Source organism: Pieris brassicae, chromosome 6 (genome assembly GCF_905147105.1).
Source record: "Pieris brassicae chromosome 6, ilPieBrab1.1, whole genome shotgun sequence".
NCBI lineage: Eukaryota > Metazoa > Arthropoda > Insecta > Lepidoptera > Pieridae > Pieris > Pieris brassicae.
In genome coordinates this window covers 15,205,341-15,223,306 of record NC_059670.1, presented here as the reverse complement: position 1 = coordinate 15,223,306, position 17,966 = coordinate 15,205,341, and the positions used below count along the sequence as shown (strand labels likewise).

Genomic DNA, 17,966 nt, shown 5'->3' with positions numbered 1-17,966 from the left:
AATAAATATTAGAAAGAATAGAGGGGATTTGATTGTTGTTTGCATTGGGCTTCTAAAGACCTGATTAAAATTTTACACCTACATTATCCCTATTACATAGGCACAATAATTACAAAAAACGTTAGGGATGTATATGAAAACTTCGTTATAGTAATCCAAGGGGTAAAATACCATTAAAAATCCCATAAGCTGTGGAAACTATTGACAATAGGGCGAAGTGACGTACTACAGTTTCATACAAGACATCAATATCTACAAAAAAGTCATATAATAATAATATAAGTCTAATATATGTCAACATATTCAATAATGCCAGCATGCTAAGCCGGGACTGAATGCTGGTACTAACTATATATCTTAGATATCTTCTTTATATTCTAAGTAATTCAAATATAACATTTATTTCAATACGTAATAAACGCACCATTATCACACAAAAGTATCAAAATTAGTTATATTTACAATAGTCCATTCACTCAAAAAGGTCGAACCCATTCTAGTTACAATCGTAATTTCTTGTTAATGTGACAACCCTAATCAAAACTGATGAATGAGATCTTCTATCTCTCTCCGACGTTTTTATTTCATTAGGTTTTTGTGAAAGGGCGATAATTCTCGATAACTGTCAATTTGCTAAGTGCTGTTTACTCTGTTCACACTTCAAACGGGATACATGTGTTATGTGATACCTATTTAATTTAGTACGACGTATACCCGCGACTTTGGTTTGAATTAAATTTATTTATTTATTAAAATATCTTTAAATTACAAATAAAAAATTTAACGTAAATTATTAGGCGGCTTTATAATCAACAAGCGACCTCTTCCAACAATCTACAGTAAATAAAGGTAACGAAAAAACAGACTAAGCAAGAAATGCGTTAACAAAAAATTTAAAAAAAAAACGTCTCAAATATAAGAGATTTTCCTCCAATTTTGTATTTATTCCCAGTGTAGAGACTCTTGGGCTGTGGGGTTCAAGTGCAGTGTCATTAAAGATCTTATATGGCGTCTGGTAGATAGCGGTGACCCCAGACCTGGTGCTTGCCTCAATGCAATAAGCGAAGAAATGTTGCCAGCAATAAGGGTACACTGATATAGGGACCAAACTTTTTAAATTTGGTTTAATTTTCTATTTATGAATGTTTCTAATATTATTATTACCACTGTAGATTAGGATATAAATACAAGAAATCCAAGTAACAGTGATAAATTTAAAACACTTTTTAATCAATAACTTTTGTTCCAGATGCAACAAAACCATGCGGCGATTTGACAAAACAAATGAATAACACAGACACCAATCCAATCATGATTGGGGAATCACCTAACAAATACACCAACAGTAACCTTCTGGACCCTTCTAGAAGTCAGAGAAGTCTGCTAAAGAACCTACTAGAAGACAGAGGATATGTAGATCATAGGAAACGTGTGTGTGATAGTAATAAATTAGACAATACTAGTGAATATAGTGTGATTAGAAGAATTGTTTGCCGGTGCTGGAGGTTTAAGACGTTGTTATTGTTATTGTTAGTGACGATATTCGTTGATACGAGACTACGTGTGGAGGCGAGAAGTGCAGGTAATATTTTATTTTTATGTTTAGTTTTAAGAACTAAAACTTTATGAATATTTAGTAACTTATTAAGCAACGTTCTAACGATAATTATTTATGACTAAAAGGTATTTAGCTACAAAATATATTCTATTTATTCACACTTCGTTACATTTTTACAAAAACAAATAACATAATATGTGAAATTAATAGGCATGCAAAGGGCGGCTCTTTCAAGCTATCTCTTTTAATAAAAAATATAAATTATAGAACCATAATCTAAAATAATACCAAAAAATAATAAAATACACTAAAAATGAATCCGTGGGACTAGCCCCACGGATTCATGAATTGAGAAGCTATACAAAATAATAAGAAATACAAGAATTGCTCAAGTCACAATTGATAAGATATGGTTAAGAAATGTTTATGCAGAAGAGTTATAAAAGATGTTATGGAGGTAGCCATTCGTATGGAGTCGGGCAGCCCATTCCACAACTTAATGGCGAAGATCCAAAACGAACGCTCCTTGCCCTTTTGGTACATTCCAATTTTCTTTATTATTATAAATCCACGTTTAGCATCCATATGATACACATGGAAGTATGCATGTGTTCACGACTATACTAAGGTCGAGTGTCAGAACTTATTTTAATGCCCAAAATTAAAAAAAAACGGTGTAAAACGAAGCAAAAACTACACTCAAAAAAATTTAAGTGGAAATGGGCCAGTCTCAATGCCCGCCTCTGTGTTGACTGATAGGTCAAAAAGAGCCTGACGTGGAATTGCCCAGTGGAAACGCCACCCACCAGACACCTGGAAAGAAAAAATATATCTCTATCAAAAAATTGTAGAGGAGGTAATAAATGGAAGAATTTTGAGGAGGCCGTCATCTCGCCAGAGGTCATTTACCATTATAACAAACTCGTGGGACTCTTTCCAAAAGTCGTATTAAATCCCCGGTTGTGCACCAATGGACTTTCTGTCTATGTGCGCATCTAACATTTGCTCGAATGGTGAAGTAAAAAATCCTAAGGACATGTTGCCTTAGAACCAAAAAGTAGACGGCAAGTGTCTGGCAAGGTGAGCCTTGCCTATTAGATTAACAAATGATTATGAAACAGATACAGAAATCTGAGACCCAGGCTTGAAAAGGTTTTTCTTTCTTTTTCCTTTGAGAGCTGTAAATATTTGTTTATCTAACATTTAGGCGGATTATTTTACGCATTACTATATGCGTATGCGACTACAATTTTTTTAAAAATCAACGTGAAACTTTCAAGTCGTTATACTTAGGAGCAATTCGCGACTTGTGTTTATAGCAAAATATGCCAGACAAGACACCCTCTCTAGCGTACAAAATAGACGTTTAGTTCAACGTTCACAGAAACCAGGGCATAATTTTCGTCTGAATGCGATGCTTATTAAGTCACAAGAACACTTAAATAATGTGATATAATTCTCACTTGAATAGCATTGTTAAAATTTTAAAAATTGAATAAATCATTGACTCATTCGTATGAGTAATTTCGGCTAGTATATATGTTAATTAACATATACATTCCAAATGGTTAAGTAAATAAAAAGGTGCAAATCTGTTTTTAGAAATGTTTTGAGTCATAACCAAATCCTTTTTATCCTTATATCATGATATCACGACCAATATTTAAGCCTTGACTTGAAGTTTAAACTTTCGCGGAATATGCTTAAAAGAAGTATTAAGAATATCCATAGCGCTAAATTACCTGCATGACCACTTACTGTTACTTTTACACTATCACACAACACCTGAATATGTAAAATATATTTATTATTTAATATTATTATTATGTTTTCCTTTCGTAAATCCTTGAACGTTTTTTTATGTAATCCATCGTTGGTTATATATTTTGTTATATCTAATTTATGTTAGCTGTACCATTACTAAATCAATTAAATGGCTGGGCTTGCGACTCTTAACCCTGATGTCGAAAGTTTGATATGCACCAATGATGTAATAAAGACTTGCTTTAAGAGAAATGCTTAGTCATAACAGTCATGTCTGGTATGGTTAAAATCGACGATGTTCAGAGGCAGGATATTGCAGACAAGGATCGGAGGCCCAGACTGTGTTGTAGCGGCTCTGGCTTCGCCACCGTTATCTATCTCCATTTAAATCGTGATCATTCGTTTTTAATAATAGACAAGCAAGTGATCAGGTCTGTCGAGCCTTTTTGTGTCTAAGGCATGACATCTCTTATGATTTTTTTCTTCCGCATGAGCGAGTGTTGCGAGAAAGTAGGCATTACTACAAAGCCGGGTTTCGAGTGCCTCAAGACTGTATATTGCAGAATTCACTATGCAAACACTTCTCTTTGTAACTATCACAATCTATATAACAAATTAAATTGTACTGCAGACAGATACAAGATGCATTGTTAAAGCTCCAAGTTATTGTTCAGAAAAAATAACCCATGATGATCGCCTTCGAAAGATGGCACTATAGGATAACATCATAGATCGTCAAAAACATAACCCGATAAACAATTCGCAAGGCGATTGAAAAAAGCTAAAGTACTCCAATCAAATCATAATCCATTATGACTTCACTCCGCCCCGCTGAACTTCCAAACTCCGGAGGTAAATATTTCCACCAACCTCCCTTCGTAATGTATTCTCCCTCATCTTTGCCTATTTTGCATGAGGAGGGAATTTAAATTGTGTAATCTAACTTTCAATTCATTCATACATTCAGCGCCATCTCTCGTTGATAAATTGAAACTTGACTTGCATTTAGTATTTAGCTAAAGTTGTATCGTAGGTCTCGTCGCTTGCTCTAGTTTCTTCAAATTTCTTGCATTGAATTTATATTTATGAATCTCTTGCTAAACCAATTCATTATTAAAAGCTTAGTTTAGATAATTTTATAAAAGTTTTAAAGCAACTCCATTTAAAATATGAATATTAAAACTACACCAGATATTTAATCATGGTAAGTTGGATGACAGAACCTTTTAAACGTACTTATATACACAGTCTATTCAGGTATCCGCTTGTCATCTCCTCAATTTTTAACCATAAACAGTAGGTAGGGGTATTGATTTCAAAACAAATTTTAAATAATTTGAAATGACTTATGAGACACGATGTTTGACTCGGCGTTTATCACAACGGAGTGTTGTTTTTAAAAAAGTCCGAGATAATGTTCATAAATTTTCTCATTTCACGTCGTACTTGCAACGCTCCATTAACATAATTAACACGTCATAAGGATTAAAAAAGATCATTATCCTGCCTTTGTAAGCGTTAAAAATTCGACATTTTTAAAGCCTTTTCTGTCCAAAGTAAACAATTAAAACCAGTAATTTTCAAATATCACCAAATGTGACTTACCGTTTCCAGTAAATCACGAAATCTTTCTCTGAACCTATTCTATTTTATGTATAAAAATTAATATCAGATGAGAGTTTTAAAACTGTACAAACTCTCAACTCAAACACAATAAATTAAATATGGTTTAAGGTTCGAGGTGTGCTCACTGCCTTACTATATTGTGATAGTGATACTGTTTGAAAACGTACCAGCATCCATACTTCATAACATCCAATAGTAACAACGCTACCGACGATTTTGTATGCAAGCAGTTCTCTCAATAACCGAAGGCAGGGCTGATCACAATCTTGGGATCGTACGCGCTCCTTATTCAGATCTGGGCGCCTTTGGATGTTAGTAAAGGATACACTGAAATATTTCCGAACCAAGTAGACTAAATTAAGTACCAATTCTTAAAAGGCCGGCAACGCATTTACTTGCAATTTCAGTGTCCCTGTCCATGTCACATCAGATAAGCCTCGAGCCCATGTTATATAAAAAAGGCCCTGCTCTGAAAGTGTCATGTCATGGGTATGTAGGCGTATCGACTGTTGAACAATTGTCATTCACACCCTGAAAATTATACTGGATACAGATCTGATAGAACAGAGAATAGTCAAGAAAATATCATATAACTGCTTGCAGCTGAGCAAATTTTAATACATCACTAAAAAGTCCCAAAAATTCTAATCCAGACGTGCAGATATGCGTCCCCCTCATCCTTTTTATTTTTTTTAAACGGGTAAATTGCAATCAGCCCTAATGAAAGGACAGTTGCCTTCATTAAGGCCGAGAGAATTTAGATATAGATATACCAAATTGCACTTTGTATGTGATATATATATATATATATATATATATTACAATGAAGTTTTTGAGAAAAATATTTCGTTTTTAACGTATTCAACCGCGTTGTGGTTAAGCGTTTTTCGTAACCATAATGCGGGAAGGAAAAACCTTTTTGTTTTTTTATGTGTATACGAAATTTCAGTGTCCGGACTCATTCTCAGCAATAGCGCTGTGGAACAACTCTGCTCCTCAGCATAATGCTGAGCCAGGGCCAATTACAACCACAGCACACACGCATTACACAATTAAAGATTTTTCTTTAAAAAAATTCAGACAATCTGTATTGTTATTATCTTTTTATTATAGTTATTTTATGTCTAAATTTACAAAAAATATTTGGAAGTAGAAATACAGTTAAAACCGTTTACGACGACATCGTTCAGAACAACATACCGGTTATATTGTCCAAAATAAACGAACTGAATTCTATGTATTAGGTACTTAATAACAACGTCATTGGCTGTTACGACTATCGGTTTTTACGACCAAATATGAGTAGACCCTTCGACAGACAGATTTTGACTGTATATATAGTATGGGCATATGACTGGTGTGATGTTAAGTGATACCGCAGCCGATTGAAACTCCGTCAAAAGGCTCGGCACGTTGCGTGGACAGCCTTTGCGGAAATTTAATATTGCCGTTGGTATATTCAGTTTATTAAATAAATGTATAAATATATTATATATTATAAAAATGTTAAGAGATATTATAGAAATTCATTTGCTTAAAAAATATCCAAAATAATGAAAATGATAAACGATGTAGGCATATTGGATTAATTCCCTGATTCCACGGAGGTCATACGTTCGATTTCTGGATAACAATTGTTTCGGCTAACAGACAGATCTGTCATAGAATGGATTATTAATACTCTGGTGTTAAGGGACTTTATTTCGAAGTAGGGTCCTTCAAGAAAAGAGGGGCCCTATTTTTAAAAGGCCGGCAACGCACTCGCGAACCCTCTGGCATTGAGTGTCCATGGGTGGCGGTATCACTTATCTTCAGGTAAGGCTCCTGCCTGCCTGTTCTATAAAAAACATGATTACTCAAGGTTCCTTTGATTCGTGTCGTTCAGTATAAAACTATACATATATGGTCCACAAAACATAGCTTAACTTTAGGTTTATGCACATATATATGTGTATATATACTAGCTGACCCGGCAAACGTCGTTTGCAATGTATATTATTTCCAGGAAACATTTTTTTAGTTCAATATAAATAAGCTATCGACTATAATAAAAAATAGGGGTTGATCGTTGACAATGAAGAGTTGTATGTATATTTGTATGCTGTATCATAAAAAAATAAAATCAAAATAAATTATCTAAAAAATAATAAAATCATTGTTGAAGTAGACACCTCTTATCACTTAGGGGTTTGAAAAATAGATGTTAGCTGATTCTCAGACTTACTTAATATTCATTCAAAAATTCATAAGCATCAGTCGCGCCGTTTCGAAAGAGTATGGAAACGAACATTGTGACACGAAGATTTTATATATATACAAAATTCATCATTCCTTTGTCAATTCCATAAATATAATAACCTCTTTAATGTATTAGCTTAAGGTCCATTTTTGTGTGGCTATTTCAGTTTTCAATTACAGCCGCCCGAGGACTAGACTGGCATCTTAAAATTATAGCCACCCAATTTTCAAGGTATGAAAGGTTTACATCGTAAAAATGGACGGCTTCAATTTAAAAAGCAAACGCACTCGTGAGACCTTAAAACGAATTCTAAAGCCTTGTCTATTTCAATTTTTTTACTTGACCGATGGATAAAATGCTTTAAAGAACATTTTAGCAAACGATCAAAATTTTGTGGTGTACCTACTACATATATCTCGCCTTAGAAATAAAAAAATTACATATTATTGTGATAACACTGAATATTAAAATGTATTATTCGACTCTGCGCCTACAACAAAATACTTTAAGTACTATAGGAAATTTTACTGAGCTCTTTCAATGTGAAATAGGATTGCTAAAGGTTTAACAATGTTATTTGCCCACAGACAATTGATTGGTATAGATGCTAATAAAAGGACTTTAGATAACTAAGCGTACAACTCTTTCATGTTAACAAAAAACCAATATCCATGACCCATAAACATTTCTATTGTTAGGAATATTTGAAACAACTGACACAAATATTCAGGTCAACGGAAGTGAAGGTAGAATCACCGTTTCCTTTGATATGTTTTTATTGCGATTTAAATATCACGACATCAAATAAAATATTTCATATCTATTACATTGTTTTAGAGTAATTTATTGCTTCTATTAGAAACAATGAAAAATACACGATAAAATCACTAATACATAATACTTAATTATAAATAGGCACGGACCCTACTTATTGGACTTTGTTATAAGCAAAAATATTACCATAAGCTTAGTTCAAGAAACGGGCAGCCCTATTATAATATTATACTAATTTGACACACCTTTGACACATTCATAAATAAATCATTCCGCGTAGGGACTATTTAAAAAATACGTAGACGAAAATATTTTTAAAATTCAAAACACGAAATGATCTCGATCGTGATTGACTATTTTTCTGATCATCATGCGAAACGTCCCGTTCCATAGTTATGTAAAATATATTATTATATTTAATGACATATGGGAAGTACGATCAGTCTTAGCCTAGTGGTTCCAGCGTGCGATTCTCCCTGAGTTTAATAGGTTTGATCCCCGCGTATATACCAATGGAATTTCTTTCTATGTGCGCATTTAACATTTTATCGTACGTTGAGAAATTCAGACAGAGACCTTAAAGGTTGTAGCGTCACTTATTTATTTATTTTTAAATGATCCATGGGACATCATAAAAGGCATTTGACAGAAATGCAAAGGCGCAATTCGTATCCAAAAGAGGTCAACCAAAATGCTTTTAGAATGTCTAAAAGTAATCTTCTGGCAGTCGGCCGAATTCGCTTTAGAAATTAGGTTGCGAATGATGGCTATTACAATTTTTTATCTGTGCAAATTGAATTGAGTTTTCCCATTCTACAGATTACATAAACGAATAAATAATACATACGTTTGGAAATGGAATTCATTCAGAAATATTTTTATCTCAAATGAAAATAGTGTAACCATTTGGTTTTTTATTCTACAATACTAATATAAAATATTATCGGTATTATTTTTACAAATATTAATGCGTTAGGCATTTAAAATTGCCTTATATTTACGCAAAAATAAAAATAAACAAATTAAAAATGGTTAAGTAACCATAAATTCATGTATCTATTATCAATAAATACATTTTCCGTAATACTTGTTGTTTATTGGACATAGTTAATTTATATGTTGTGGCATATAATGACAATGGCAGTACCGTAACGCCCTGCTCCTGCATTTATAAAAATATCACGATTTTTAACGACTATTTTTAACTAGTATCAGTTGAACACTATTATTACTATAAAACAAACAAAGAATTATTCAGGAAACTTTCAAAATACTTTACTAGCCGTAATAAAGAGTTACCGTTAACTCGAAAGTTTAAAGTTTTAAAGTGGTCAATATAAATTCGCATTCGGTCTCCAGTCCCACAAGAGGGCGTGTTTATTGCTACGGTCACTTTATTACTTACGCTATTGAACTGTTAATTTTAACTAAAAATTTAACTTTGACTCCTCTACTAATCTTCTATTTAAAAAGCATAAACATACGTATAGTGTCTTGCAAAAATTGATTTGTACCTTCACTGCTCTTTTTTTAAAATTTAAATGGGAATATTTCTTCTGTTTTGTTCGGGGGTCAGTAATTATATATATTTATTGGTTTTATACACAATTATGCATCAGCCACAACTGGCACTACAGATCTGCCAGAACCACTAACTATAGGGATGATGCTGATGTTCAGAGGAGTTCGGACTAATACCTGCAGCTGAGTTTACTGGACGTCAAGGCAGAATTCAAAATACCATCCGTACTACCTCGACGTCCTTCGTTCTACAACTGAGCGTTTTGTAATGATCGGATGAGCCTGCGCGCCTCCTATTAAAAAAATATTAAGTTACAAATATAGATTTCTATAAAATTAAATTATTGAAGTGACCGCTTAATAAGCATTATTGTGCAAGCATCTATTGTGGATATATGTATAAGGAGAACAAACCAGTCTATGGTATGGTTGACAATATACCCTGGTATGAGAGAAACAAGTCAGTATTCAAGATTTTTTTTCCATTACATATAGGTAGTGGGGATAGGTTTTTACTAGTTGATCCCCGCGCTTAGGACCATGTTAATTTGGTCCCAGTGCGATGTATAGTCCATCCATATCTGTGTTGAGATTACAAACAAATCTTAATATTAGTCCGTAACACATGACTAAATCACGATATAGTTTTTGATAAGTTATTTTTGTTTTAGAAATTCACATTTACATTCATATTAAAATAACTCTTTAATACATTTGAATTTAAAATTCAAATTGGCATAATGACAATTCGCTTTAGTTTTTCTGTCTATCCGTGTGTCAATTACGGCTGTCTCACAGGACGTTAAAACTTTTAATGTATCGGAGTTGTACTGAATGTAAATCGATTGGAAATGGTACGAACTTTGACTTTATACGCTCTTTAATATTAACGTTTCAACCCGTTTTAATTCAGTGGAAATATATTTTTTCACACGAATCTTCACGACAGTAGTGTTATACTAATTGTATGGACGGTCGATATTTTTAAGCTGTCAAAAATTTTGTTATTCACGCCTACGAGCACTACAAAATAATCTAAGAGTTAGAGCAGGTACCCTTAACAGGCTGACACAAACAAGCATTTCCTTCTATTATAAATAACAGTGGCTTTATTAATGCATTATGTATAAGCTTTTGTGAGAAAACAAGAATAATAGTTGGTAAAGGAAAGTGAAAGACAAGATTTAATTAGACCTTGTTAATATAAATAGACATACCGCGCTAAAATTAAATATAATATTGAATATTGAAAGCTTATAGACAAAAGACGAACGATGAGTTATATAAATAATTTAATAAATACGCTTCAAAGGAGGTTTTATTTAAGAGTTACGCGAGTAGCGTACATCACGTATTGGGCGTTGATGTTATTTTGCTTTGCTAGAATTAAAAAAAAATATTTTAATAACATATTTTTTTAATTCTAGCAAACACTTTTACCTAGCGGACTCTCAAACCGCAAGGTGCGTTTATATGTAAATTGTTATGAGTGAAAGACTACGAAAATAATTTAATTTAAACTAAGTTAATTTCTTCTCTTAGAACGCCTAATGGTTTCATTGTCGCTTTATTTTTTGCTGAATCAGCGCCGTTTGGAAGTTCCCACGGCCGTGTTTTGACCTGTAATTCGTGAACCTAATTCAGCCATACAGAGTACTCCTATACAGACATACATGCATAGTATGAATTCCATGTTATTCACAGGAAATATACTTTATTAACTTTAGGATTGGCGTCCGTGCTTTTTCAAGCGAATTGAAAAACTGAATTTATTAACATAGCTTTTAATGAGACAATACGATGTGCAACAGTACGGACTGGAAACTGAATTTAATTATTCGCATCTTTACTATACGGATGTCAAGACGTACAATATCTTCGAGGTTAATTCCCACAATATTTATATTTATAATAAAAAACATAATTCATAGTCTGTCCCGAAGTCGTTGCCCCCCGTAGAGCACCCTTCGTTTAATGACAACACCCGAGCACTATCGCCGTACGGTCATTTTGTAGGCCAAGATGCTACTCAAATTCCTTAAAAACGGTGCTGCATATGTGTCAATTAATAATGGAAGCAATAACTTATTCTACCAAAATAATTCGTAATTTGAAATTCACGCCATTTTTAGAAAACAATTCAAATCCGCTTTCGAAAATTAATTATTCAACTGAATGCCACAGACTCAGCTATGTAATGTAGCATTGCCATAAAAACTTTAGTTTCTTCAGACAACACATAACTTGTTCTATGCTCTATTACATAGTTCAAATTAAGAATTCCATTAATTTGCTACCGCCGAGTTACGCCAATCAAAGTTGCCGCGCTTTTACGATAGATGACCATTAGTTTTTATGGTTTAATAAATCCTTTTACACCACATTCGAATTTGATATGTAATTATCGAATTAGTGTCGTGTTCTAGTATTAATTTTACTTGAAATGGTAGGTTTTATTTTATTTTTATGGTCGTGGGAGATGATTTTGGCTAATTTGATATTTTTATTGTCAATTAGCTATTTATGGCAATACTGCTTTTAACAGATATTAAATTGCAGTATATGTGATACGTATCTATACATATTATCTTTTTGAATTTATTAGCTTGATTTAATAAATCCTGCGACTCAATAACGATGCCTTATAATACAACTTGTTCATATTTTAATATTATTTTTACGTATTAATGTAAATATATTTTAATATGTATAATTTGTGTTAACTATATAGAAACAAATAACAAATTTAAAAATAATGACATGTGTCGTCCGCTCGACAGCAGCTCTTGTCCAATCGCAGACACGCGACACGATCCCACTTTCCATTTGACCAATCACATTCACGCGAGACGCGCCGTTGTTTCTTTTTTCATTCACCCTTAATACTTGATAACGGTTTACCTTACGCACAACAGACCTATTGAGAGTCTTAAGTGGGGAGTCCACAAACCAATAATAACATAATAATACATAAATCTCTGTTGTAAACTAATCTATACAATGCGTAGAGGCAAGAACGAGTTGGTACGAAAAATAAAGGGCCTTTCATATAATGCGATTTCATTGTCGAAACCTAAACTTATGGTCATTAGACTGCCATTAGCGAAAATGGAATTACGGGAAAATATGTTTACTAAACTGTTTTTGTTAGAGGTGATTTTGAGAAATAAGTGCAGGTAGAATATAGTAGTTCTTCTAGAATTCAAAGTTAAGCAGCAGATTTGTATATTAAAAATCAGCCGTAATTAATAAAATCATTTTTAAATTGTGGGGCGATAAAGACTCAGATATGTGACGTAGACGTTTCTGAAAGTAGGAATAATAGACTGTTCTGAAGAGAGAGAGAGAGAGAGAGTTGGGTTCGATCCCTCTTGCCTCGTATCATCACTCAAAATTCCATCTGCATCACCTTGATGGCTGAAAGTCTTCCACGTTCCGCTACACTAGACATTTTGTTTTGTGAACTAGCAAACTATAGAATCGACTTTGAGGCTCTTCTCTTGGAGATAGGACCTCCAATTTTTTAAAAAGCAACTCCTCGCTCAGAGACCGGCAACGTATCCACTAAAATGGGTGTCCTTGGGCTGCGATACTGCCCTTTTTGTGCATCCCGTAGGCTCTTTTGCCACCTAACCAATAAAAACACTATTTATATCGGCTTCAAAGAGTTGAAAAATATGTATAACCTTTGTTTCTAATGTAGCTTTCTAAAGATTAAAAAAAATTAGTAAACCAATGGCGCTACAACCTTTTTAGGTCTGGGCCTCATTTCTGTGTCTGTTTCATGATCATTTGTATATCGAATTGGCAAGTAGGTGATCAGCCTTCTGTGGCGCATGCCGTTGACTTTTTGGGTCTACGGCAAGCCGTTCGAGCTAATATTAAATGCGCACATAGAAAGAAAGTCCATTGGAGCACAGCCGGGGATCGAACCTACGACCTCAGAGATGAGAGTCGCACGCTGAAGCAACTAGGCCAACACTGCTTTAGATTTTTTAAACCCATTAGAATACCATACATAAATACATATTAAAAATTATAGTTCGGACACATTATAAATGTTAATTTCTAAAACAGAATCGAATTAACAAATCCTATTAAATTACAACAGGCAATTTGGAAAAACCTATATTAGTTAAAAAATGAGGACCACCCGTGTGTTTAACAGTCCTAAAGCATACGTCATAATCTCACTCATTAAGAGAAAATAATTTATATGGCGCAACCGACAATGTTTATGAATTTTGGATACGAATAATTTATTTTATTTTTATGATTATATGATTCCAGTTGGGGCTTAAGCCCGGTGTTTTAGTTCGCGTAATTAAGTAATAACACTTATGTCTGTTTCGTTGGTCAAGTCAAGATAAAGGACTAATACTTCCAATATGTCGGGATCAAATCCCGATGTGTGCTTTTTATAATTGTCAAAGTATGTACTTTGAAATAATATTGCCGCGCATAAATTCACTGCTTTGAAGTTCGTTTAGCAGTTAATATATTAATATTAACGGACCTTTTTAATTGTCTTGACTCTTGAGTGAACTGGCAAAAGAATTGCTTCATGTCAGATCCGATAGAATAATGAATATATGTGGGTGTGTTAAACGGAAAGCATGTAAGTAAAGAAAAATAGTAAAAACGACTATTGAATAGACGGCGTGTGTCAGGCATAGAACCCTGACTTGCCTCAGAAAAAATGATGATCAAAGCTTGTAGCGCCACTAGTATCATAAAAACTAGTCTAATTAAATTGTCTACTAAATCTAGCTGTATTTATATGAAATATTTTGGACACTAGAATCTAGAGAGAGTGAACGTTGAATGACAATTTAGAAGGACAAATGCCGCATCCACAATGCACTTACATCGCTCATACATATTTCATGCGGGTTATCAATCTTCCCAGTCGAGATTTATTTGAATTATTATGGTTCTTTTTATTTTTATTCAAATTTTAATAACGCTTTATTTTATGATGAATTGGAAACACCTGGTTCTTAATTGTATCGTATCGATTTGTCGTAATATTAATATTTCATTTCTATATACATTTTCATAGAATATTAAATCCTTTGACACCAGTTGACAGCGCTTAATATAAAATTGCTCTGTGCTTTATAGTTATTACATAAAAACTTCGTAACCATGGTAACAAAAACGGCAGCTTAATTCCACGTTGTATATCATAGATTTCCAAAGACCGCTTAAGAGTTTTCTTACTTGTAAGTGAATGCTCAAAAGTTATGTTAAATTTCTGATCTTTCCAAGTGATTAACTCGTTTGCATTTGACTCCAGTTTATAGCTGTAATTTAAAAGACAGAATACACAGAGAATACAAAGAAATTTGCATTCCTATCAGCATTCTGGGGCGATTTTAATCGTCTCTCATTAAGCACATAGCTCTGCGTAACCACGCAGTTTTATAGCGGCCATTTTGAATTAATTTCATGAAAAACAAAATGGCGATACATGTCGCGCAATAAAAAATATAATATCTCGAATGAGATCGCTACTTGACGCGCGGTGAATGGTAATTGTCGTTTATTAGAATTTTGTTGAATTAATTCATTTCAACGATTCATTAAATTCCCTACTTTCAACATTAAATATTTATAATAATCGTGTAAACGGCGCGCTGCTTATTTTTATTTTACATAATAATTTACAACTTTTGAACTGAAACTTCTTTATCGGCGTTGTAAAATAATTTACCGTCACATTTTTCCGTTACGCGCCATATTTTTCTTGTCCCTACCACGGTAAATTCGAAGAGATTCAAAACCATGAATAACAAAAAAATATAATAACGATAACAAGGATAGTAACAATTCTATTATAATTAATTAAATTCTGTAATAGTCTTAGTAATACGGGAAAATTAAATAATTGTATTCATTTGTTAAACTTAATCTAACTTAATTTTATTTGAGCAATGTCTGTAAAGTTGGATATATGAGATATTTTTTTTTAAAATAAGGTCATAAAGAAGTTTCCTTTCTTACGTGTGTACACATACGCACACATTTTTAAATACAGTTTATAAAAACAATAATAAAATTCGTTACCATAACTCAATAATTTTCCCTCCAATTTATGCCTACCAGTTTTATTGTTTTCTGGTTTCCTTATATCTACAGACTATTACAATTGTATCCATATCTCACACTGGATTAGAAAAAAAATTCAGTCATGCTTAAACTTTTTTAAGACAGATTTATGTATCTGTTTCCATAATCTTCTGTCAATTGAATGGGCAAGTAGATAATCAGCCTCCTGTGCCAGTCACACTTCGACTTCTTGGGTTTAAAGCATGCCGGTTTCCTCTCGATGTTTTCCTTCACCAGACGAGCTAGCGTAAATGCATAAATAGAAAGAAAGTTCATTGCTGCATAGACGGGGTCAAACTTACGACTTCAGGTGAGGTTCACGGTGAAGGCATTAGGCCAACGTTACCCTTCCAACTCTGTCTATAATGTACTAGAAATCTAGAAAAATATACATTTTGCGATAAAAATTTAACATTGCCTATTAATGATTTAATTCGTTCTCAATCATTTAATTCCCTTTATAATTACACCCCATGTACCGTGACGTAAGTACATGAGCCAATTGACCTCAAATTGGATTGAAAACCGAATGCATTTACAAATTGAATTCACTAGCATACAGTCTTGTGTCACTGAAATATTAAGCAAGCGTCGGCCAGTGACAGTGATTGCTTTTAAAATTTATACAAAAACTATCTTTAGTTAGCATCTTATACTGAAAATTTTAAATCAAACATATGACCTAAGGCTATGTTTATTTTATGTTAAAGGGCTAAACGCAGCAGGCTCAACTTATAATAAGTGATACATACATTGCCATAGAGCTCGCAAGTTGCCGGCCTTTTAAAAAAATGGTACACTCTTTTCTTGAAGGACTCTAGAATAAAATTCGTTTGGAAATACTTCAATGGAAAGCTGGTTCTACATAGTGGCGATGAGCGGCAAAAACTACCTTACAAACGGTGTTATAAAAAAATTGTCTATGAATTCAAGGTCTAAAGTAATTCTTGTCTATGACGTTATTAATATTGAAACCGTGAGTTTTGTATTTTGCTCTCTATAGCCAATCTTTCCGATATTTGAATATTGTCTAACGATTCAACCAAATTCTACCTACCTTGACGTGACGTCATCAGCGTAATACTTGTTACAACAACCTATTATTACCACCAACCGATTCATTGAAGCCTCTAGAAATACTCTCGGCTTCTATAAAAGCCACTGACAGGTCTGAATATATAATTAAGTTAGTGGGAATCGACATATGCCATATAATGAAGCTGTCAAAGATTCCATTCCATTTGATACATTTATTGGTTTTACGGATTTAAACGTATAATTTGTTAGAACGATATTTAGCTTTAAAAATTCATACAAACCTACTGTATTACTTCGTCTCTTTCCTACACATTGTATCAACGTCGTTATGAAAAGAGACAAAATAAATTGTACTTTAATGAAATTTAATATTTAATTTAGCGCCATAATACTACAGGAGTAGGTTCGTGTGTTTAATAGGTAATTTTTCAGCATCAGGATTATAGGTCATATGCGTGTCCCCCAATTGGGGCTGAGGGTATCTAGCCGTTCAACTAGTACTATATACTAGCACTATAGGGGAGGAGAAGTATTTGATTTTATTATTTGGTGATTACGCCAACAGTAATTATTTACTTTTTTACACACATCGACTATGCTTGAACACAAAATGCATTTTCGAGGATTCCTACAAAAAATTAATACTTTAACGGCCCCTATAAAACCGGACTGAGCGGTTGTAGGTGGCTGTCCTAATTTCACTCCAAATCATTCCAGCTTCCTTCGCCTCTGCAATAATGCTTTGTTGCCAGGGCTATTTTGTGCGGCCACGTGTCTTATTGACTTGAGGATTCCAGTCGAGGGCTAGATTAGCAATATGACTTGGAACCCTCTAGAGCGTATGACCTACCCATTTCCACTTGGCTTTCACTTCAATTGGCACCTCATTGCATAGCTCCCATAGCTGATGATTAGAGATTCTCTCTAGAATATTCCAAGAATTTGACGAAGGCAGCGGTTTACGACCAGGAGCTCTTGTGTAACCAAAACATAGGTCAAGTGACTTGGGCGCGGTACCATTGTTAAAATTAATACAATATTTGCCAAAAAGTAACGAAGAGTTTTATGCCAGTTTTTCTCGTCCACGCCCTTGATTTGAAAATTTAAAAATATTACACATTTTGTTTTGATCTTCATAAAAGTACAAAGTTAAAGATATGTTTTATATGAAAATAAAATCTTTGTTGTCTATAATATAATCTATTTCGTAATTCAAAGTGCGTGTTGTAACCAATCCATAATTGCCCCACTAAAAATGCTCGTAAGAAACGTAAATCTTACACATTCAAGATTCCGCCCACTTTCACAGTCGTAAATCACACCCGAGGCAATCCA

At 33.5% G+C, this 17,966-nt stretch overlaps 1 protein-coding gene across 3 annotated transcripts in view; it reads left to right on the top strand.

Annotated features, from left to right (window-relative positions):
* Positions 1-17,966, top strand: part of LOC123710567 (latrophilin Cirl) — a 264,592-nt gene that overhangs the window by 149,084 nt on the left and 97,542 nt on the right. For all 3 annotated transcript variants that reach the window (XM_045662545.1, XM_045662544.1, XM_045662546.1), the window contains exon 2: positions 1,250-1,582. In XM_045662545.1, coding sequence (XP_045518501.1) covers positions 1,285-1,582 — 298 coding nt within the window. In that variant the 5' untranslated portion in view covers positions 1,250-1,284. The remainder of the gene's footprint in view (positions 1-1,249; positions 1,583-17,966) is intronic.